The following is a 23,417-nucleotide window of genomic DNA, read 5'->3' on the forward strand; positions in this document are numbered from 1 at the left end:
CTAAACTCTTTTTTTTTGTTCTTTCCTATTTTTTTCTGCAAGACCTCACTTCAACCCTTTCTTGTTTTTTTTGCATTACCACATTACGTCACTTTATACACGTCACTTCCTCACTTTATATACGTCACTACCTCACTTTACATTCAGAAATTACATGTATTGTCTGTTGTCAATTGTATGTCTTTTTAGCCACGATATAAGTGCCTTGGATGCCTTGCACGCTGAGTCCGAGATCTGTGCTGTATGTCATGCATAGTAGCATATTTGACAATAAAGCTGACTTCCCTACTGAAGCAGGCGCCCCGCAACTCTCTTCTTTCATCAGAAAAATAGTTCATTTCTACCTTATTTGGTTCTGGAGATATTGGCTGTTCAAATCAGGTGATAATATGAAAAGCAAATTAGTGACAGCTGATCATCAGACCAGAGTAACCACAGGGAAAGTGTGGTTACTCTTGTCTGTGCACATATAAATAAAGCCATATAAATAAAAATATTTGATATAGTGTATTTTTTTTACATTAATAATTCATTTTTCACATAATGTTACATGATTTTTGGCAGTTAATTAATTTAAGCAACAAAAAAACAACAACTGAGGAGCCATTTGGGAGCCAAAAGCGCCGGATCTTTTTAGTGAGCCGAGCCAAAAGAACCAGCTCTCTGAAAGGAGCCGAAATTCCCATCACTACTTTGCAGACTCCGAGGCATGTGCTGAATAAACCGGAAAAACATTCTGCGTAGCGCGGTTCGTGGCGTGTCTTACGCTTTTGGCCACGTCCAATGCGTCAGAATGTGCAGTTGCCACACCCGAAGCCTCGCGAGACGGGCTTCCTACGTCATCGCCAAATCTTACTTTCACGCGTCATTTTAAATCCATAAAATGCTGCACCGAAACGACAATGAGCTGAGGGCTGACACAGATGCACCCAACTCGCATCCTCAATCGGATTTGTTCCGCATTGGACGCACCGTTCACAATGAAAAAGATCTGTCTGGGTGAGGATTCTCGCTTTAAAGTTTGAAGTTTTAGATAAAAGTGAGAATAATGCTCACCCGCAGAAAAAAAACTATCCTGTGACTGTAAAGTGTCCTTAAGAGTTTTGAACGGCGCTTATAAATGAAATGTATTATTATTATTATTATTATTACAACTTCATTTTTGTTTCTTCATTGGCTCTAATCCTCTTGTGAACATTTTGACTCCATCAAATCCATGGTAGTGTTTTAATCGCTCTCTGTCATGACATTTATTTTCCACACGATGGCGCAATGAAACAAATGAGGCCACATGATGCTTTGGCCCAAAAGCAAACCATTTGGATGGAAAACCTCATTGCTTCATGATTGCTTATGTTGTCATCACTCGTCGTGACGATGGTCTCCTCGGGCTCCGGCCTTTGCTCAGTCTCCTCCAAAGCGGCCAGTCGCGACTGCAGCTTCTTTGCGAGCTCTTTGGACGCCATTCTGTTTCAGGGCCGTTGCTCACGGCGACAAACTGTCAAGAGTCGAAGGAATGTGGAGCTAAAGACATGCTTTCAAAGCTACTTGCAACAAGCCTCTCTCTCACCCACGTGACGCAGGCAGCTTCCGCTTGTGTGCTTTCACAATAAAGCTCAGGAGCAAAACTGCGTGAGTGGAAAAGGGCAAGAAGTAAATCGTCATTGGGTGTGGCCTTCTCCGTTCAAAATCAGCTGCAAGAGGTTTCAGTGTACTCGGAATCTGAATCAAGAGTCCAATGCAAAATGCTGCAATGCTACAATCCAAGAAAAAATGTCAACACCTTATTTGGACGGATGGATTTACCTTTATTCGTCTCGCAGTGGAGACGTTTACATGTCACAGCAGCAAAGTTATGAAAGGAAGATGAAAGTAAGAAAAAAGTAGAAAAACAAAATACAGGAGTTGTTGGAAAGGCAGTTTTTTGTTATGAGGGTTTGAATCTGTCCAGAGTCTAATTTGTTTTTTCATTGCATGTTTTTATACAAATAAATAATAATACATTTAATTTTCAAGCACCTTTCTGAACACCCAAGGACACTTTACAATAAAAACAATACATAAAACAGTGTGGTTTTAGCATTAGAGCTCAGTGGTTAATTTAATTGTTAAAGGTTGCCAAATTTTGTCTGCCAATGCCAGATGTAAGTTTATGTTTGACTGTTGTTAAGGGATTTTGTTTCAGTTGCCAATGGGGTGTTATGTGTTTGGCAAAAAAATGGCTCCAGCTTTTGTCCCTTCCAGTAGACAGATTTCTGACAGGGCGACAGCATCCCTAAGCTCTGATGTAGCTTCATACTTGATTTAGTGATGTTTTCACAGGCCGTGGCAATGACACCATCTGGACAAAGTGTGGCAAGGAAAAGGCGGTCACGATGATGATAACTTAGTTCGTGCAGCCCCGTGACTGGAACGTGTCCTTGAGAGTTTTGAAAGGCGCTTAGAAATAAAATACTTAATTAGAAGAAAACAACCTCCCTCGTCGCTGTGACTATAAATAGTATACTTTATCTGTAAAATTGTTTCAGGTAGAACTGCATAATACTGTATCCTTATCAATGTGTAGTATAAGAGAATTTAACCACCAGGGCAGAGAGCTATTGCTATGAGATTCTGCAATGCTACCAGTGGTACTTCCTCAACAGGCAAGGCCAAACTATGCAAACAAGACAATGCTCCCCCTCACAGAGCGAGGTTCATCAACTTGTGAAAGATGTTCACTGTGCTCGCCCATATAGTTACCAAACATCTGGCTATGGAAGAGATAGATTTTTAGATTTGACCTTCAACACATTTTTCATATATTTCATTCAGTGATATGTATGAATGGGTTTATTTTGATCGTTCGTCCCTGATTCATTGCTTGTACTGGCGTCGATGGTAGAGGATGGTTAAATCATCAGGAAGCCAGGCGTGGAACAGAAACTTGGTTTAATCTTGAAGAGAGCGAAGACATCGCGGTGTCGGCTAAGGAGGGAGCATGGAGAGAGAGAGAGAGAGAGAGAGAGAGAGAGAGAGCGATAGATGGAAAGGGAGAGCATTTATATGGCGCACAGGGTGTGACGCGATAGGATGTGACGTAATGTAGATGCGACATCATGTAAAGGAAGGCAGGATATGACGGATCAAAACGATTAGAAAGCGATGTTTAGAGATGTTTGTATAGCGAATTACCCCAACATCTTCCCCTGACGAACATATCTAACATCGGTGGAGGTGAACAGAAAGAAGAAAGAGAAAAGAAAATCACAAAATAGAACAATCACAATGGAAACAATTTCAAATTAAAGTCATGTCATTCGCTACAACGGTCAAATCTTGGATGTCGTGGTCGTCCTGGATGGTGATCACCAGGAGGAACGAAATTGTTTGTAGCATTTGTCGCAAGCAGGCCCCAGGGTGTGATACGGACGAGCTGGTGACTGGGAAAGAGGGTGTGATCTGTCGACGTGGCTCCAGTGACGTGCATCTGGAATCTTCTTGATGAACAATGTCCTCGCGATGAAGCTTGTGGCTGCTAACACGGCTAGCAGCTCCGCATCCCACGTTGGTGTGGTCCACGTCATTCCCTTCAGACCGCAGCTCCGTCCTGTGGAGAACAAAAGAAGACTTGTGCCAGGTCACATGTCGAAAGGATGCTTTCATTCAACACATCACATTTTTCTGGACGTTTCTTTCCCTATCAAAGTCTGTCTCATCATTTAGGCTCTCACAGAAATGGCAGTATATCATTGTTAGTGGTTAGTTGGTTCGTACATTGCTAGTGGTTAGTGAGTCTGCATTTCTGGAGGGCACCACTTTCTTGGGGAATGACGTTGCAGCCAACATCACTCATTACCAAAAGCGAAAATGTTGGTAACGATGATCTGAGCTATGGTCACTCCCCCCTGTTGAGACCTGAAAAGTCTCAATTTGCCAACTGGGAAAACACGATCCATCTTTGACATTGCACGGATTATCAATTTGTATAAAAACATTTGTCAATCATTGTTCCAAAATTTTGGAGGCCAAATCTTGGCACGTCTCACCCGAATGGGAACCAATGCATGTGGCCTGTACCACGAAAATCTCGTACGTTGGTTGAGCACAGCTTCTCAGATTCCGTCTGAATCTCTGACTGACACCGGCCCCCACTCAACTTATCCGTCAATTTCATTCTTAACGGCGAGAAATTAGGGCCAAATCAATGACTAAAAATGTTTCTTGCTCTAAATTAAATCTCAGTGTAAGGTTCATAGTTATGAACATTTTTCGAGCTTGAGTTTTATTTTGAAGCAGCCGATGGGGACGTAATGTTTCGGCACTTCCTTTACGTAATCGAAGGACGCTGCATGACACATTTTTATGAGTTCATTTGACTCAAGCAGGACAACTGAGATGGGGGAAAACTATGAAATAAACCAATGACATCTAATCAACGACAGTGAAGCTCTGCTGCAGACGAAGGCAGTAATACATTGGCATATATAATACTATATACGAGTTGTCGCTCCATTTATACTCCTCTTTCCTGTCTATACATTAGAGCTGTTTACATCGACAGCTGTTTATGTAAACACGACGAAGAAGGTCATTCGCACGCGACCTTATTGCAACCGCAGTTTCAGAGGTGAGCAAACGCGGAGCGTAAAGAAATGCGTCTCGTATAACGGGGGGAATCGACCGCGGGGAAACCGGCGGTGTTAATGTCGGAAGACGTGAGGCTCGAATAGTGTTTTCGGAACCATTTTACGATAGCATTCGGGAGAAAATTATCTTTCGTTGTTTAATATTGTTTTGAATGTTATTGTTTTCCCCAAAGAGCTGCAGCTCGCATGCAGTTTCCACTGGCATTCTAGCCAAACAGAAGAATGAACTCCCCGCTACCGCGGTAAGTTTGAATGGGGGAGAACTTCAACAAGTGTTTTTTTTGGACCTAATCTTTGTTGACAGGCGAAACACTAAGAGAACATGAATTTCGGGAAGTTTGAAAAGTCCTCGATTAGAAACCAAGTGGTGAGGTTTATATTTAAAAGTAACCGGAATTAAAAACCGAACCATTGGATTTTTCTTGACAGAGCTTACATAGAAGTGAGCGGACGTCAATTTACTTTTCAAGATGAAACGTGTGGAATCACTCTTCAGATTAACGAGTTTAGTGCGTTATTGGCAAGAGGTAGGTTGACCTCTTGTCCTACTTTTAGCCAGGACAGAGAGGGGCGTCTCACATTTTTACTGCCTGAGTTCTGTTGTCGCACCTAGTTTTTCTTCTTGGGCACCACTTATGCCATCTGCCTGTGAAAAATAAAAAAAGGCCTAAGAAAAAAGTTAAACAATTGTGGAGTCTTAACCCTCAGAATATATTGGAAGCACTTCCCCCATACTCATACAACTTTGCTCTTGTGGATCATACCCATATTGTTTTCATGAATGTACAGACAGACCTGTCTGATTTCACCAAAACGGTAAGCGTGTAAGCAATGTGACAGCTGTCTTGATTGACGGTGATGTTTTCAGTGTGAGTCAATGAATACGTCTGGTTGATGTGGGACTGAGATGAACAGTTGCTATCTACCGAATAAAAGGGTGATGCGTTATATAAGTGAGTTGTCATTATTATAGAAAAAGACTGTGTATATGTTCTTAAAGATCAACTTGGAAGAGTTTTTAGTTCAAATAGAGGGTGGTAATTTGATGTGCTCTCTTAAATCCAAGTGAACGCGTCAGGTATGTTAATCATACCTGTTTCAACCTGCAATGACACGTGCAGCTATTTTCTGCTCTTAAAACATGTGAAGCAAGCACGTGGCACTAATGTTTGTGGGACTGGTGCTCAATGCAAAAAACAAAACAAAAAAAAAGATGACCAAAATCATTGCCAAATTTAAGAACAGCAGTATTAATCGTCGACACAATCAATACAGTCAGTAACCCTCTTAGAAAGGATATAAGCTGCAAAACGGCGGGGGCTTGATCAGCAACGGCCATAAGACCTGAAATATATGGCCGTCTGATAGCAAAAGGCTATTGGTGATTTTTTTTCTCTCTTCCGGGGCAAAAAGCTATAATCACCACAAGGGGTCGATCTGCGCAAGTGCATGATGCATAATCCTACTGAATCAGACTTACTGTCAGGACCATGATGTGTTACATTTCTGGTTTGTCGGGGGAGGGCGTCCTGTAAAGTGTATGAACAATGGTTTCCTGCTGAACTGACCAGAATGATCTGTCTGTGTTTTTCTCAGACACGCGAGTCGCCTTTTTGTATTTTGGAAGTGGAAGAGAAGAGCGGATCTTTGTCTCTTCCCAGGTGCTGCATTTTACTGCAGGAAGGTCTGCTCCACTACAGTAGAAGCAGGTAAACAGTTCATTCTGATCGGTGTGGTTATAGTAACAATAAGGATAATGGTTATTTTGTGCATTAGTCGAAAAACATTTGGGTTTGATATAATTAAAATAAAAACATGTATGAGGCATTAGGGTAATGTTTCATCTTGTACTTACATCTGGCTTGTACAGAAAAGTACATCTCAAAAGACCTTGTTTTTGACAACTTGTTTTTCCAAACTCATTGTTGTCTTGTGAGTTTTTGTCAGGGATGTTCGATCGGACACTGGACAAAGACTCGAACCCAGAAAAAAAAACCTCTTTTACTGCCGACAGGAGACGTAGCCATTCATGACAGACGTCTGAATTATGCAGCCCTCTGCCAAGCTATTTATTGAGAGCATATGAAAATTTAAGTGATACATTAGTAAAACAGCTGTAAGCAATAAAACAGTGTCTCTTCCATGAACTGATAAATGGCTAATGAGCTAAATGGCTAATGAGCATCTTCCTGTGAAGGAGTTTCAAGTCTTAAATTACTCCGGTGATAAATGAGTTTCCCCTGTCCTAACTTCTGTCCAAGACCAGATCTCCTAGATGAAGATGACAGTTTAACCTGTGAAACTTTTAAATATGATAACTACTTATTCTCCATCAGCTTTACATATTGCCGTGTGACTGACCGACAGGTGTTTGTTTTGTTGTTGTTATTCAGATGTGTTACATGAACAAAATAAACAGTACACTCAATTTCGGGTTTGGGTTTTGCCTATGGAGACAACTTTTATGTGAGCCAGGAATGAGCTCAACATAAAACCAGAGAACTGGAAAAGAGTATAAAAACATGTAGTTCAGTTGTGAAGCTTAGAAAAAAACAAAGAAAGAAAGCCCAATAGCCAAACAGCACTTTTGCAATTGCAACCATTTAACTTGTCTGAGAGAAGAAAGAAACCGCTGATGTTGAGTGTGCAAACAACAGTCGTCAGATTGGTGGAAATGGACAGTTACAAGTGTAAACAATTCTGTGAGAAAGTTTCATCAACCGCTGAATCAGAGCTTAACTTGTATATTATAGTGATGGAAAAGCTAAAACTTTGTCGGTTGTGTATCAGATCCAGATGTACATTCCTGGACATGCTGAAATTGAACTGTTGATATCTTGCCTTAAAGGACAATCGACACCTCCGGACAAGTTGTGTCTATATTTTGTAAAATCACTTCTACTGAGCGTATTTTACAAAGATTCCACCGCATAGAGCTATATTTTACATTTTAAGACTCGCGCTGAATATTCAGGAAGTCTTGTTTTCAAGTTGGTGACGATTCAGGAACGCCCCTGACCGAGGTAGCGACACACAATGCATTTTGGGTACTCTGTTTGGTCTGAAAACATCGTGTTGATGGCAAAATCAGAAGGAAACACATAAATAACGCGATGGTGAATCGTTGTGTGTTACACCAGGAATTTGATACTAGTTAACACAAATTCCCAGCAGACAAATCAGCCCATTTCCAACGGAGCTCTGGCGCCATCTTGTGCATTTTCTGGAAACTACATTGGAGTCCAGACGCCTCAAAATGACACGGAATAAATTCTTGAATCGATTGCAAACATGTATGCTTTCCTCTTCAGAACTATTTGAATCCTATTCATAACCGGATGAGTAACAAGAAAGCATCTTCTCTGAATCTGAAGCCATTGTTTTGATTCTAGAGCAAGGCTCGACGTCCTGGCGTGACGTCACGATTAAGGGGGTGGGACCTTCTGAAACGCGCCATTTCCGAGGTCATTTGGAAGTAGTTTTGGGACACTTGAAGTCATTTTTGTTTTACATTTTTTTCCCGATCTGTTCGAATACTTTTGGAAGCGAATACTGTATACAGTACCCTGTATACCAGTACCCTTATAAGACACTTTAATGATTACAACAGCACATTTTCTTCTTCATCCAGTAAAAAAAACTGTGAAATAAATAGTCTTGGTAGATTAATGCTGTGTTTTGACACAAGGATTTTTGTTTGTTTATGAATACACATTTGCATTATTTTTATTATTTTTTTTTTTGTAGATGCGACTGAAATCCACAAGAGGAAGCTGTTCCTCTGGTTCAGCCATCTTCCCCAGGAAGAGAAGCAGTTTGGAGGTTACTTTAGCCCAGAGACAATGCACGTGGACCCACTGATTCTGGAGAGGAAGCCGGAGGAAAGAGCGGGACTCCTCAGCCTCCCGCTAAAAATCCAGGCATCTTCCGGCTCTTCTCTGACAGTCGAGCAGCTTTTTGAAACGAGTGGAGACCGGTGTGAGGATCGAGGATTAAACGTGCTTCTGTACGGCGCAGTCGGTACAGGTAAAAGCACAGTCGTGCGGAAGCTGGTGCTGGATTGGTGTGCCGGGACCACGCTGACTGACTTCAAACTGCTGATTCCCTTTTCTTGTGAGGATCTTGGCGAGCTGACTAAGTAAGCCAGTTTTGTATTTTGGATACATGTGCTTGTGTGTGTGCTCTCAGGGCACAAGTTAGGTTCTGAGAATGCTTGAGTGGTCAAATTGTCCTTACAGGCCAACCGACACCTCCGGACAAGTTGCCTCCATCATTTGTAAAATCACTTCAAATGACTTCTACTGACCGCATTTTACAGATTCCACCGCATATTAAAGCTATATTTTAAAGTTTTAAAACTCGCGCTGAATATTCAGGAAGTTTTGACGTCGTCCACTTCCAAAACATTCATTCATCTTCTGGATTGCGTTATCCTCACGAGGGTCGCGGGGAGTGTTTGACCCAGTCTCAGCTGTCTTCGGGCGGTAGGCTGGGGACACCCTGAATAGGTTGCCAGCCAATCGTAGGGTTCACAAAGACATACAACAGTATCTCTCACACCTAAGGACAATTTAGAGTGTTTCATCAGCCTGCCATGCATGTTTTTGGAATGTGGAAGAAAAACTGAGGAATCGGAGAAAACCCACACGGCCCCGGGGAGAACATGAAAACTCCACATAGGGAGGCAGAAGTGGGATTTGAACTCACAACCTCTGCAATGTGAAGTCGGCGTGCGAAGCACTCGACTACCAGGCCGCACATTTCCAGAACATTCCCAGAAAATCACAATATCCCCTCATTGGCGAGCTATTTTTCAAACAGTCCCACCGGCCACTCAACTTGAGGGCTGCTTGGTGCTTGCAAGTACAACATTGGTCACCAGCTGCTCACGACAAACCAACATTTGTTGGAGTCATTTTAATTGCTTTCACATGACAAGGAATGAAAGTAACATAGTAGCAGGCCAATGGACCTGAAGGAACATTTGCCCTCAAGCCAGCCTCTCAAAAGCCACCTACACAAGTATAGTAATAATAATCATCATAATAATCATCATAATAATAATAATCCATTTAATTTCTAAGTGCCTTTCAAAACTCTCAAGGTCACTTTACAGTCACAGGATCAGTTTTTCTGTGGGTGAGCAGTGGCAGCCACACGCGCTAGCGTTCACTCAACCCAGAAGTAACTCAAATAGATAGAAAGCTAGCTACCTAGATAATAGATACCTAAAAGATAGCTAATAATTATAATAATAATAATAATAATAATAATAATACATTCAATTACTAAGCGCCTTTCAAAACTCTCAAGGTCACTTTACAGTAACAGGATCAGTTTTTCTGTGGGTGAGCAGTGGCAGCCACTTGCGCCAGCGTTCACTCAACCCGGAAGTAACTCAATTGGATAGAAAGTGAACTAGCTCGCTAATTGATAGCCAACAGATAGCTAGCTCGATAGCTACCAATCTTATAGATAGCCAATAGGTAGCAAATAGATAGCAAATAGATAGCTAGCCAGGTAGCTAGCCAGGTATTTTTTTCATGGCCAAATGTATCCAGAAAGACAGACGTTTCACTTACATAATTACTGTAGAAGAACATAAATAATGAAACATTAAAAATAAATACGTTTGGGGGAACGATTGTACAAAACAATATGATTTAGGTCAGGACATTGCTGCATGAAATCATTATTTGGTGCATTAGTTCAGTAGCCTCGTGTTTCAAGGTTCCACAGAGTCTGCATCCAATTTGACTGGCAAATGACAATTTGTTGCCCTGGAGGACGTAGTATGTCAATGCAGAATTCAACTTTCACACCTTCTTTGTAAATCGGTCACTTCATCACAGCTTGGATTTCCCCGCTTCATTTGAAAAACCTGCGGCCTAATGTATTTTGTTTTGAGTTTGTTCTTTGTGATTCATTATGATCAGGGTTGCATCCTTGAGAGACCTCGTCAGTCGAAAGTACCTCCACCTGAAAAGAAACCCTCTCCTGAGCGGGGAGGGCAACCAGGCCAAAGATGTCCTCTTCCTATTCAATGGGATGGAAAAGATGAAACTTGACTTCCGGATTGGATCCACGGAGCTTTGCAGTGACCCAAATGAGTCCCTGCCCGCCGGTGCAGTGGTGGTCAACCTTCTCCGCAAGTATCTTCTCCCTGAGGTAAAACAACCAAGATGGAGGTCACTTAAATGTTGGACCTTCATCCTCTGTGGAAATATGTTTCTTGTCATAATCTGAAGTGTACAGACAAAATACTATTGGGTGATCAAATGTGAACGACTTTCACCTTGCACGGCTGTCATGCAAGTTTGATCACAGGATTTCTGTGCAAAATTCTGAATGTCAGAATTGGCTTCGATTGAATGATGAAAAGGAATTAGCTCCACCTCGCAAGACATTGGCTTGAATGTTAATTACAGCAGTGGTCCCAGACAATATTTTCACGAACCGGCGGATAAATACGACAAAATAAAATGATACGACAGGCATGGAAACTGTTTTTTTTTCTTTCTTTTAAATATAATTATAAACGTGAATCCATTGTGTATTTTTATACAACTTTATTAGCAGAGTCCTAGTAACATTGCATTAGCATTATGTAAACATGATGTAAATTATTTATTCTTTCTGTGCGCCCCGGTACCAAATGACCCACGGACCGGTACCGGTCCGCGGCCCGGGGGTTGGGGATCTCTGAATTACAGGGAATGGACAACACATCAGGGAAGAAGAATGAGTACACTGTACCGTCACACTTTATTGTGCAATACACATAATTTTGCATCATGAATTTTAAGTCGACTTTCTGAAATGTGAATTTCTCAGGCCAGTATTTTGGTGACCACCAGACTGTCCGCCCTGGATCGCATCCCTTCGAAATACGTGAGTCGCTACGCACAGATCTGTGGCTTCAACGACCCAAACCGTCAGCGTGCCTACTTCACCAGCCGCCTCCTGCAACAGAGCGGGGGGGAGCTCGCGCAGGCACAAGATGCTCAAGCTCTCGTCCAGCTGCTCTACCTCAATCTCCAAAGGGAGAGCCAGCTGGCCGCAGCCTGCTTTCTGCCTTCCTACTGCTGGCTAACATGCGCCACCTTGCACTTTCTGCATTTCACCGATGCCACGGCACCCATCCGGACGCTGACCGGCATTTACACCAGTTTTCTCCGGCTCAACTTTGGAGGGGAGGTACTGGGTAAAGCTACCGCGGCAAGCGGACCCGGTCCGGATCTCCAAAGTTCGCTCATGTTGTACGTAGTCCGCACCGTTGGCAAGCTAGCCTACGAAGGCGTGATATACAAACGCACTTCATTCTCAGCGGAGGAGCTGGAGCAGTGGATCGGAGGAACGACCAAGACGGATGAGGAGCTACGCCAGCTGGCGGTTTTCAGAACTGATGTGCTGGACTTTTTTCTGGCTCCCTGTGTTGAAAGTTGCAAGAATTTCCCCGTGGAACTCGGTGAGCAGGATGAGACGCGGTATGTATTTGCCGTTCCAGCCATGCAGGAGTACCTGGCGGCACTGTATGTGGTCCTAGGCGAGAATAAATCAGCTCTGGAGAAGCTGACCAAGCAGGTATCTTTGGCCATCGGTCAAGCAAGCGAAGACGTGAGCGCCATTGTCAATATCTTTTCCAAGTTCATCCCACTCCGAATCTTTGCGGTCTTCAACTTGCTCAAGCTTTTTCCCAAGCTTTATGAGAAAATCAGCACTCGAAACAAGGGCAGCATTGCGCGGACGATGGCCGCCGAGCTTTTCCGCAAGGAAGACAGCTACAATGAGGACGTCCTGGATCAAGTCGAGCAAAGCCTCTTGGGAGTGCATGGTCCGCCATTAAAACAACAGAGTGAGGGTCCACCTTTTGAACTCTATCCCATCTTCATGGGGGGTCTTTTGCATTATGGCAACCGAGTGCTCCTTCAGCAACTCGGATGCAGCATCCAGAGTGCCACCGTGGCCCAGATCACCCGAGCTCTTCGCAAATACCTTGTGAGAGGTGAGTGACACCTTATGTTCTGGACTACCATTACTACCTCTATGCCATGAATGCAAATCGTTGCCGTCGCAGAGTATTCATGATTCTTCTGTTGGCACAAACCCCTTCAGGACTAATCATTTTGTTGAAGGCTGTAAATGAAAATTGAAGGCTTTAACAAGTAAGCAGTAATCACTAGATTTTCCATAATTGACAACTAAATGGAATGGTCACGACAGCGCATAAATGTGGAAAATTGAATGCTGTATCTCAGAAAAATTGAGATTTCATATGGGACGGGGACGGCTTTTTGGGCAAACGTTTCTCTAGATCACAGGTGTCAAAGTCAAGGCCCGGGGGCCAAATCTGGCCCGCCACATCATTTTATTTGGCCCGCTAAAGCAAATCAAACTCGTGAAAGTCCATGATGCTTGCTAAAGTCCGAACCAACATTTTAAATTGTCCCACGTAAACCACAAAAACAGTCATTATTTTTTACTTCAAATTTGATTATTCATTCATTTGTTGTGCGCTCTATATGTATTATGTGGAGGGGATTAAACATTCTAATGGCTTCTCCAAATTCATAATGGCCCTCGAGAGAAAACTGTAACTACAATGTGGCCCACCCGCGGCAAAAAACGAGTTTGACGACAACCTTGATATAGATCAGGAGTCGGAAACCTTTTTGACTAAGAGAGCCATACACGCAAAATATAGAACCATAAACCTGTCATGCATTAGTAACAGCACACTATTGATTAATTGTGTGGAGCCCAATATTAATCTTCTTCTTTTCCTTTCGGCTTTTCCCTTTCGGGGTCGCCACAGCGAATCAGTGTCCTCCATCTATCCCGGTTTTGTGCATCCTCTTCTCTCACACCAGCTACCTTCATGTCCTCTTTCAAAACATCCATAAATCTCCTTTTTGGCCTTCTTCTCGGTCTCCTGCCTGGCAGTTCAAGACTCAGCATCCTTCTCTCAATATATTCACTTTCTCTCCTCTGGACATGTCCAAAATCTGGCCTTTCTCTCCAAAACCTCTACTATGAGTTGTCTCTCTGTTATACTCATTCCTGATCCTATCCCACCTGGTTACACCCAAAGAAAATCTTCATCTCTGATACCTCTAGCTCTGCTAAGCAGAGTCTGCTTCCTGTCGTTTATTCAGTGGCATTGTCTCCAGTCCAAACATCATGGCTGGTATCACCACAGTTTTATACACGCTGGAGCCCAACATTAATATAGAATTAATATTAACACTGTTGTAATTATCATTGGCCAGCACCGGTGGTAGTATGTCCGGGGAAAAAAGAGAAAAAAATGCATTTAAAAATGTTTGATCATGTAAGATGAACACAAATGTATAAATACAGGTAACATAGGAGTTACGACCGAGTCAAACGGCCGTCAGTTGAAATCCATTGAAAATGGCCGACATGACGTTTACACGACAGGATAGTATACGATGTCAATCTGTTGTACAACGGTTAAATACTATTATATACCAAACTGTATACTAATTTTTATTACTTTTAGTGTTTTTACTTTATATTTTGTATCAGTCCAATTTACAAAACTGTTTACTGTACAGTCCATTTATAAATGTTATACTTACCTTTTAGTGTCGTAAAATCGCTCTCCCCGCTAACGGCACGAAGAGGTTGGACGCCGAAGGGAAAAAAAGCAGTGTACAGTACTACAGGAGATGTTGCCGAGATGGTATCTGCACTGTATAACTACTGTATTGAGTGTAGTCACGCAGTAGATTGCTGAGCGAGTGTGTGGCATGCTCGCAGGCCAAAATTGCAGTATGCGTTGCCGGCTGCTTGCGCGTTGCAGTGCCAGGCGTAGAAAAAAAGTCTGCCGGTCGTGGTCGTGAGTACGGGTGGTCATGACTTGCGGCAGTCGTAACTCGGATGTTCCCTGTATATCACTCCCCCCATTTTTTATAGTTAATCCGTCAAACTACATTAACCTTGATAAATACTTTGCATTTGCTCATATGTAGGCAAAATATATACCATAACCCACCATAAGTTGTATGTGCAATTAGGTGAGCTATCAGTCACCATTAAAAAAGTAACAAATTGTAATTGTTGTTGTTGGTTTTTTTTTCTTTTTCATGCTAGAAATCAACAAGCCACAGCCACCAGAGGAGTTGATGGATCTTTTGGTCCTTCTGTACGAGTTTCAAAATCCCAGACTTACTGCAGAAGTCCTGGCTTCAATCAGAACCATCCGCCTCCACAACATACGCATGACCTCACTTAAATGCTTTGTGTTGAGTTCTGTGCTCTCTTGCGCCCCTCCAAGGTAAGCTCGGATTTGTGATTTTACTGACAACTGCTTTATCTTAAAAAATATTTGGCATATACAATATTTTCACATTTTTATCACTAGGTGCACTTTAGGTTGAATAAATTGGTTTTTTTTTTCACACAAAAAAGCGCACCTAAAGGCATTTGATTTTCTCAAAACAAGACAGTGTACCCGACAAATCCATCTCCTAATATAAAAAGACCGTAACTCTCGATACAATATATTCCCCATTGAGTTGATTCCATGTTAGTCTTGTTTATTAGGAGTGATAATAATAATACAGTACAGTCTCGTTATATCGATATCGGATATATCGATAGTCCCGGTTATATCGATTTTTTTTCTGACTCCCTTGAATATCGATATAACGAGACTTTACTGTAATAATAATAATAATAATAACAAATAAAAGCAAGAGAAAGCTACACAGAAAATGCAATTTAAAATAGGTGGGTTTTGAGATGGGATTTGAAGGTGGGAAGAGAATCGATGTTACGAATGTTGGGAGGAAGTGAGTTCCAGAGTGTGGGGGCAGAGCTGCTGAAAGCTCTGTCCCCCATCGTGCTGAGACGGGCAAGGGGGGGGGGGGGCACACAGAGGTGGAGGGAGGAATAGAAATTTTAGAATTGGTATATGCATCCATCAGCACACACACACTCAAACATAATTTGTGAGCGCACCGTCAGCATTTTGAAACCAAGATATTCCCAAAGCATAGTTAAGTATTGACTAAACGAAAGAAGAAGGAAAAAAGCAAGACTTTGAAGCATATTTCGCACTTTTTGGATGGGAGCCCATGAGTGTTGTGTGTGTGTGTGTGTGTGCGTGTTTTTTTTTTTTTTTTTGTATGTTTAGTTTTTTTTAGATTATGCAGGCAGGCTAAATGTTGTGTATGAAGTACAGGCATAGAATAATACGTTTTAAAAGAAATACATTGTTGTCTTATAGTTATCAACTAGAAGAGTTGGACCTCTCTTCCTGTCTCCTAACCCAGGACATGCTTCGCATACTGTCGCCTGCCTTCCGACACACTCAGAACCTCAAGTGAGAATGTGAATTTTCCCTTTTTTCTGTTGTTTCGGATCTTGATGCACTGATTCGGAATGTTTTGATTGGTATTTATTTTATTTTTGGGGTGATGCGCACTAACTCATAATGAATGAATGTTTTTGTTCTATTCCTTCACATATTAATCTCAGGACCTTGGATGTTTATATAAAAAAAATAGAACATTTTAAAAGTAAGAACTATAAACTTGGATTAAAGATTGATCTCGACAACATCAGTTGCTCCTTCACGAGTACGATGGAAATCCTTCACCAATTACTCTCAGAACACTTAATAAAGACCCGTACTAATTATTCACTAACTGAACTTGACCTAATATTCTGCATCTCACCATCAGTCATTCTCTAAACTTCCTGTTATGCTCCGATACATAGTTCCTCATCACCAGAAACTTGTTATGATAGTTAACATGTTACTGCTCAGTATGAAAATAAAGACAGACAAACGTCATTGTTGATTTGGATACCTGCCGTCGTTCATTTATAGTGTAAACAACTTGTCTGCCCTTATTTTTGAACACTATCTGGGTTACTATTTGACTTCTCGCAGAGCAGTCAGCATGGATATGCTGTGTTTGTTGTGATTTTTGTCCTTGCCTGTCTCTGTTGTCCTCAGTCTGCAGTTTAATAGCATTGGCCCTGATTCCTGCATCTTCTTGAGAGATCTGCTTCTGGATTCCAAAAGTTGTGTTAGAGTGCTACAGTAAGACAACCCTTCAACACATGTCAATCAAGCGGAAAGATGTCCAAAAATCTCTCAATTCATCTGTTTTATGTACATTTTTAACAGGAAATGCCGGTAGTGCCAAATGCTGCACGATTTGCAATCATTTAACTTTTATTCATAGCGAAAAATAGGAACACGTGTCTAATGGCAGTTCAATTTAGGGTGAAATAACTTTTACCGGCCAAGCTAAACCTTTCAAACATCAGGGTTCGTGAGCACTGTGTCAGAAAGAATTAGAAGCTGCTTCACAGGAAGATTTTGAGAACATATTCCACACAGTTAAATCAGCACATTTGTATTCCTCGGCGTGTTTTCCTTTTATGACTTTTTATTGTATGATCCTTTACAGAATATAAGTATTAACTGCTTGTCAATGAGTGGTAAGTGTGATTGGATTGGATTAGCCTTTATTAGTCTCGCAATGGATTTACATTTCACAGCAGAAAAGTTATGAAAGGAAGAGGAACGGAAAGAAAGAAGTAGAAAAATAACGACCGAGAAAGCGACACACAATGCATTTTGGGTACTTTGTTTGGTCTGAAAACTTCGTGTTGATGGCGCAATTAGAAGGAAAAAGCATAAATAATGCGATGGTGAATTGTTGTGTGTTGCACCAGGACTACTGTTTGATACTAGTTGACACAAAATCCCAGCAGACAAATCAGCCCATTTCCAATGGAGCTTGGGCACCATCTTGTGCATTTTCTGGGTGCTACATTGGACTCCAGACGCCTCAAAATGAGACTTTAATCGATTGCAAACATGTATGTTTTCCTCTTCAGAACTATTTGAATCCTATTCATAACTGGATGAGTAACAAGAAAGCATCTTCTCCCAATCTGAAGCCATTGTTTTGATTCTAGAGCAAGGCGTGACGTCACAAACAAGGGGGGGGGGGGGGCTTCTGAAAATGAAACTTTCTGACGTCATTTTGAAGTAGTTTTGGGACATTTTAAGTCATTTTTATTGGTGTTTTGCATTTGACTAAAAATATCAGCCTGCGTGTTTTGGCTATTTTACATGCGATAAAACATTTTTCTGATGTCAGTTAGGAAACAAAAAAAAGGTGTCGGTTGTCCTTTAAATGATCCCCATGACCATGAATTGAATAATATCATTGTCTGACTCTCAATATCTATTCTTATAGACTTTGTGACAACCCACTGCTAGACTCTGGAGCCTGCCTTCTTCTGGAAGCTCTTCCGGAAAACCAGTCCCTGAGGCATCTATCCCTCATGCACACGGGGCTAGGGGACAAAGGTGCCCTGGAGCTGGCTGAGAAACTTCAGCAGCACACTGGACTTCAGGAGCTCAACGTGGCCTATAACAATATCGGAGATAATGCAGCTCTGAGCCTGGTGGACACGTGCAGGGAACATCCCAGCATCCACACTGTGCAGTAAGAGATGGTCCAGCAGCAGTGTCTAATTCTGCCCTTGGTTGTAACACTTACCTTTACTAACCATCATGCCGAATGCCCTCTTTGTAGCCATTTTGAAACATGTATGCATTTGAGAAAGTGTGGGTGCTCCAGAGTAAATACAGTATAATAGGATCGTTTAGCTTGTAGAATCACACCCCCAACCAAACCCCCCCCCTAAAAAATGCATCAAAAAAGGATTGACACAACTGTTCGTTTTAGCCAATAGGTGTTATCAAATGATTCACCCATAAAATAGCATACAGTGATACCTCGGCTTACGAACGCTTTTGCTCACTTTTCGCCTTACGAATATTAAATTCGGGAGAATATAACCTTGGCACACGAACTAGCTTTCGGGAAACACACGTAGCGCCACAATGGCTGGCGGACTAGTTTTCGGCGGAAGAACACCAAACCACAAGGACGAACAGCGCCACCGTAGCTTCCGGACTTTTTTTCCACACCTACTTTCTTTGAGTGCATTCAGTGCAGACGTGGTTTGTTATGGAGTGGATACTTTTGCTTTTTTGGGACCGAAAAAGACCCCACCACAAGCTCGTGTTTAGCTGAAGAGGACACAAAAGAAAATTAAGGTTGCGCAGAAGAAGGAGGTCATCGAAAAACACAAACGCCGTTTGTGTGACTTAGCGTCCCAGAACCAGTATGCTAAGTCGACCATTGTGACGTGTGGCTAAGGGTGTTTCTATGTTGTCTAAGTAACGGCTTCAGGCAATAGAAGAGGTTGAAAAACCTCTGTTGATTTGGATTAATGAAAAGCAGCGAGTAGGGGACAGTGTGAATGAGAGTATTATCGCCGAGAAAGCACGACAACTTCACTCGCATATCATCAAGAGGCATCAACGACCATCACAAAGGTAAATAAAACGACTTTAATTATACAGTACAGCTTATTTCTTTAGTTACAATACAATAGCACATTTATTATACATAAAATAAGGTATATTTTGTGTAGTTTGAAGTTTTATTTAGTTGAAAATTATGTTTTATGGGGACCTGGGAACGGATTATTTTCATTTTAATGGTTTCTTATGGGAAATAAATGTTCGTAAGACAAACGTTTTGCCTCACACACTCTTTGTGGGAACCAATTAAGTTCGGAAGGTGAGGTATCACTGTACTTTTTTTATTACCTTGTTTTGTGTAAAAACGAGCTTCTTGAGTTTTGTGCAAACCATCCCGATTATTTATAGACTGCTTTGTGGGTTATTCAATGTCAACCGTGAACTAGTTTTCAGTTATTTTGCACCCAATTGTCTTTGAAATGTAGCTGTAATAAACAGAAGGCGCCACAAATGGACATTGCATTGATCAGGGTAGGTGAAAAATATAGTTAGGAGCCATCATTTTATTGCAAAATAAGCAATAGTGTTCTTTTACTGTTTGATTGAAACTCTGTTTTTCTGTTTTTGTGTAGTTTGTACCTAAATCCTCTGAGTGATGTTGGCAAGCAGTCCTTGTATGTCCGCGGCATTCCCAAACGCCACAATGGCAGCGGGCAGCGAGTGAGGGTGCTGGCCGCAGTCACGGAAGGTTCTGACCTCTCAGAGCACTGGCACCCCATTCTCAGTGTGATTCGTGAGAATGCATCCTCCTGGGACAGGGAACGAGTTAAACAGCAGCTTAAGGTAAATTGTCACAATTAATATCTGTGTCTGAAACTCATCACCAGGGCAGACAACTCTGAAAAGTTGCCTGCCGGCCATAAAGTTGCCTGCCCCATTTTTCACAGCTTAAAACACAATAAGACGACTAATCCCTACACGGGGTCCACGTTACTGCGGACCCGCGCTTTTTGTTAATAAATCATCTGCCAGCACCAACGCCTCTGTCACCTGCTTAGCGATCCACCCCTATCACTAATGTTCCGACTCGTCAGCTGCCACTGTCGACGTCGGAACGTGACAGAATGAACTCAAAACTGGAGATATTCAGAAAGTCCCGCCCCCTTGTTTGTGACGTCACGCCAGGATACTCCTTCACAAACTGCCTTGCTCCAGAATCAAAACAATGGCTTCAGAGAGTTCAGATTCGGAAAAAGATCCTTTCTTATTACTCATCCAGTTATGATTATGATTCAAATAGTTCTGAAGAGGAAAGCATGAGTGTTTGCGATCGATTAAAGGAGTCCTTCCATATCAATTCGACATATGAAGTATATATGGATATTGGATTGCCTTTATTAGTCCATATAAGCAATATAGCATCAACTTGGGTGATATGTGGTATATAGGGACATGCATAACAAATAATAAGCTACAAGATGTCAACATCAATGCAGATTGTTTAATGGTTTTGCATGCAAAACGTTGTTTAAACTTTCAAGATGAAGAGTTACGAACTTACGTATGAATAAAAGCGGTTATCCATCGCTAACTCCGGTTAGATCTCGTTCCAGCAGCCGATAGGTTTGCTCCACGATTATGACGATTGCTCTCTTTCACCACTGCAAGCAACTTTCTACCCATTGTCAGGCTGAGGGGATGACAGCGGTTATCCAAGCTGGGATTTGTGCACTCCGGGGAGCTCCTCGGCTGGCGCTATACCGCTCTAATAATAATAATAATACATTTCATTTTAAGCGCCTTTCAAGTCATAGACAAGCTCTGCTCCTTTAGAAATTCTGCATGGTTAGTCCGCTGGGAATTTGTGTCAACTTACACCTTCTTTATGCGTGTTACCGCAATTGGCTGCCGCACGATTCACCATCGCGTTATTTAGGTAGTTTTCCTTCTAATTTTGCGATCAACACAGTGTTTTGAGATGAAACAAAGTACCCAGAATGCATTGTGTGTCGCTTTCTCAGTCAGGGGCGTACCATTGTGACGTCACTTTGGACATCGTCATCAACTTGAAAACAAGACTTCATGAATACTCAGTGTGACTTTTAAAACGTAAAATATGGCTCTATGCGGTGGAATCTTTGTAAAATGCACTCAGTAGAAGTCATTTGAAGTGACTTCACAAATTATGGACGCAACTTGTCCGGAGGTGTCGGTTGTCCTTTAAGGAACAGTGTTTATGTCGTGGTTTGCATGGTGGTGGTGGTGGATCCCAAAAAAGCAGGCAGGAGGGAGCAGCAGAGTGGAATTGACAAATTGTATTAAATAACGTCAGCAGGAACAAAATCTGACAGGGTGAAGCAAACACATACAATGACCCGCCAACGAATGGTCGTGCTGGGAGTCCTTTTACCTGCCACTGATTGGAACGACCAACACCTGTGTAGGTGCGGGCGGGGCCGACAGCGCCACCGGTTGGTCGCTAACCAAATTAAATTTGCACAGGAAGTCAACAATGTTATGAAGTCTTCCTATCACGGTCCAAAGTATTCAAACATCTTGCATGTAAGCACTTGGTCACGTTATTGTTTGCAGAGTGATTGCATTTATGAGCTCGGACAGTTGTTTGATAAGATAGCGTGACTTGGTTTGTCACTTGGAGTCATGCGGCCCGGCCCCTCCCCCATGCAGGTGTTCCTGAGGGATCTGGAATGGGGACGTCAACAGCAGCAAAGTCTCTGGAAAAAACTTCATTTCCGAAGGGTGGAGAAAGGCATCCGTCAAACGCTGCACATTTTGGAGAAAGACACACCGCCATCATCTGCATGAGCCAATAAGTAACTGGAATACGATCAGTCGATTATTTGTTTTAAATCATCACTCTATATCAGAGGTCGGGAACCTTTTCGACCAAGAGATAAAAGTAAAATACAGTAAAGTCTCGTTATATTGATATCGGATATATCAATAGTCCCGGTTATATCGATATTTTTTCGGGCTCCCTTGAATATCGATATAACGAGACTTTACTGTATGTCGAACTGTTTTTCAGTGACAGACACGCACGCAAACACGCACGGGTGTGATTTCAACTAAATGGCAGAATGTGTTATTTAAAATAACTTTGTGATAATACTCACCGCTCATATGAATAATTTTCCGTTCCTCATGATTGGTAAAAAAAATTCCAACCAAACGATTGGAATGAAGTCAACTTGCCCGGTCCATTGGCAAAGTTACTGCTAGCTAGCCTGCACACTGCTCATTAGCTTGCACGCTTGCTTTCTGCTGTCTCTCAAAGAAATATATTGATGCTAATGTTAGCATGGGGCATGTCAAAGTGCCACTGATATTCAACGGTTTCATCGATGGTATTGTTTCATTGCAAATCAGAATCAGAATACCTTTATTCGTCCCACAATGGGGAAATTTTCAAATTAGAATCACAGCAGAACCTTTTCTCGGCACTCTACCTACCTGAAGTGTACGATACTCGTCATTTGTCTAAAGGACAACCGACAATTGATTTGTTTCCTAACTGACATCAGAAAAACGTTTTATAGCATCTAAAATACCCAAAACGTGCAGGCTGATATTTTTAGTCAAATGCAAAACACCAATCAAAATGACTTCAAGCGTCCCAAAACTATTTCAAAATGACCACAGAAATGGCGAGTTTCAGAAGGTCCCGCCGCCTTGTTTTTTGACGTCACGCCAGGACGTCTTGCCTTGCTCGAAAATCAAACCAATGGCTTCAGATTTGGAGAAGATGCTTTCTTATTACTCATCCAGTTTTGAATATGATTCAAATAGTTCTGAAGAGGAAAGCATAAATGTTTGCAATCGATTAAAGAAGTCCTTCTGTATCATTTTGAGGCATCTGGACTCCAATGTAGCGCCCAGAAAATGCGCAAGATGGCGCCCAAGCTCTGTTGGAAATGGCCTGATTTGTCTGCTGGGAATTTGGGTCAACTAGTATCAAATAGTAGTCTTGGTGCAACACACAACGCATTTGTGTTTTCCTTCTAATTTCGCCATCAAAATGCTGTTTTCAGACCAAACAAAGTACCCAAAATGGATTGTGTGTCATTCCTGACGTGACGTGTATTCACCAACTCGAAAACAAGACTTCCTGAATATAGGCAAGCCATGCGGTGGAATGCAATGATTTTGCAAATTATGACGCAACTTGTGGCGTCGGTTGTCCTTTTACTCGTCAGGCTATGGCTCGTTTCGAGGCCCGAGGTCAGTATTATCCAGTTCGCTTTCCGACCCCTGCTTTATATGGAGTGTTCCAGATGGCCGTTAGAGTGGGTCATTACTGTTTTGTAATCACATGCACGCACGCATGTGCACACCCTTACCTTGAGGACTACCGGCACGTCACAGTCAAGTGTATTCAAAAGATGAAAGACAAGTAATCATCCATCACCAAAGCAAAGGAAATATTTCCGAATGTACATCTC

The 23,417-nt window shown here is 42.0% G+C and overlaps 1 protein-coding gene across 3 annotated transcripts; it reads left to right on the forward strand.

Moving 5' to 3' along the window:
• The first annotated feature begins 4,424 nt into the window (after positions 1-4,424).
• Positions 4,425-22,567, forward strand: nlrx1 (NLR family member X1). 3 transcript variants are annotated; one of them, XM_089014258.1, is made up of 13 exons: positions 4,425-4,609; positions 4,802-4,870; positions 6,225-6,337; positions 8,376-8,766; positions 10,565-10,796; positions 11,463-11,519; positions 11,601-12,633; positions 14,745-14,928; positions 15,883-15,978; positions 16,618-16,704; positions 17,876-18,127; positions 19,587-19,797; positions 21,643-22,567. In XM_089014258.1, exons 2-13 carry the CDS (start codon positions 4,851-4,853, stop codon positions 21,778-21,780), a joined length of 2,814 nt encoding a protein of 937 aa, XP_088870384.1. In that variant the 5' UTR covers positions 4,425-4,609; positions 4,802-4,850; the 3' UTR covers positions 21,781-22,567. The 3 variants fall into 3 exon arrangements, with proteins under 3 accessions (XP_088870384.1, XP_088870383.1, XP_088870385.1); XM_089014257.1 differs by having other exon boundaries at positions 11,463-12,633; XM_089014259.1 differs by lacking the exon at positions 16,618-16,704 and having other exon boundaries at positions 11,463-12,633.
• The last annotated feature ends 850 nt before the right edge of the window (positions 22,568-23,417 follow it).

Source organism: Hippocampus bargibanti, linkage group LG14, assembly GCF_051943395.1.
Source record: "Hippocampus bargibanti isolate YZ-2025 linkage group LG14, ASM5194339v1, whole genome shotgun sequence".
NCBI classification, from domain to species: Eukaryota; Metazoa; Chordata; class Actinopteri; order Syngnathiformes; family Syngnathidae; genus Hippocampus; species Hippocampus bargibanti.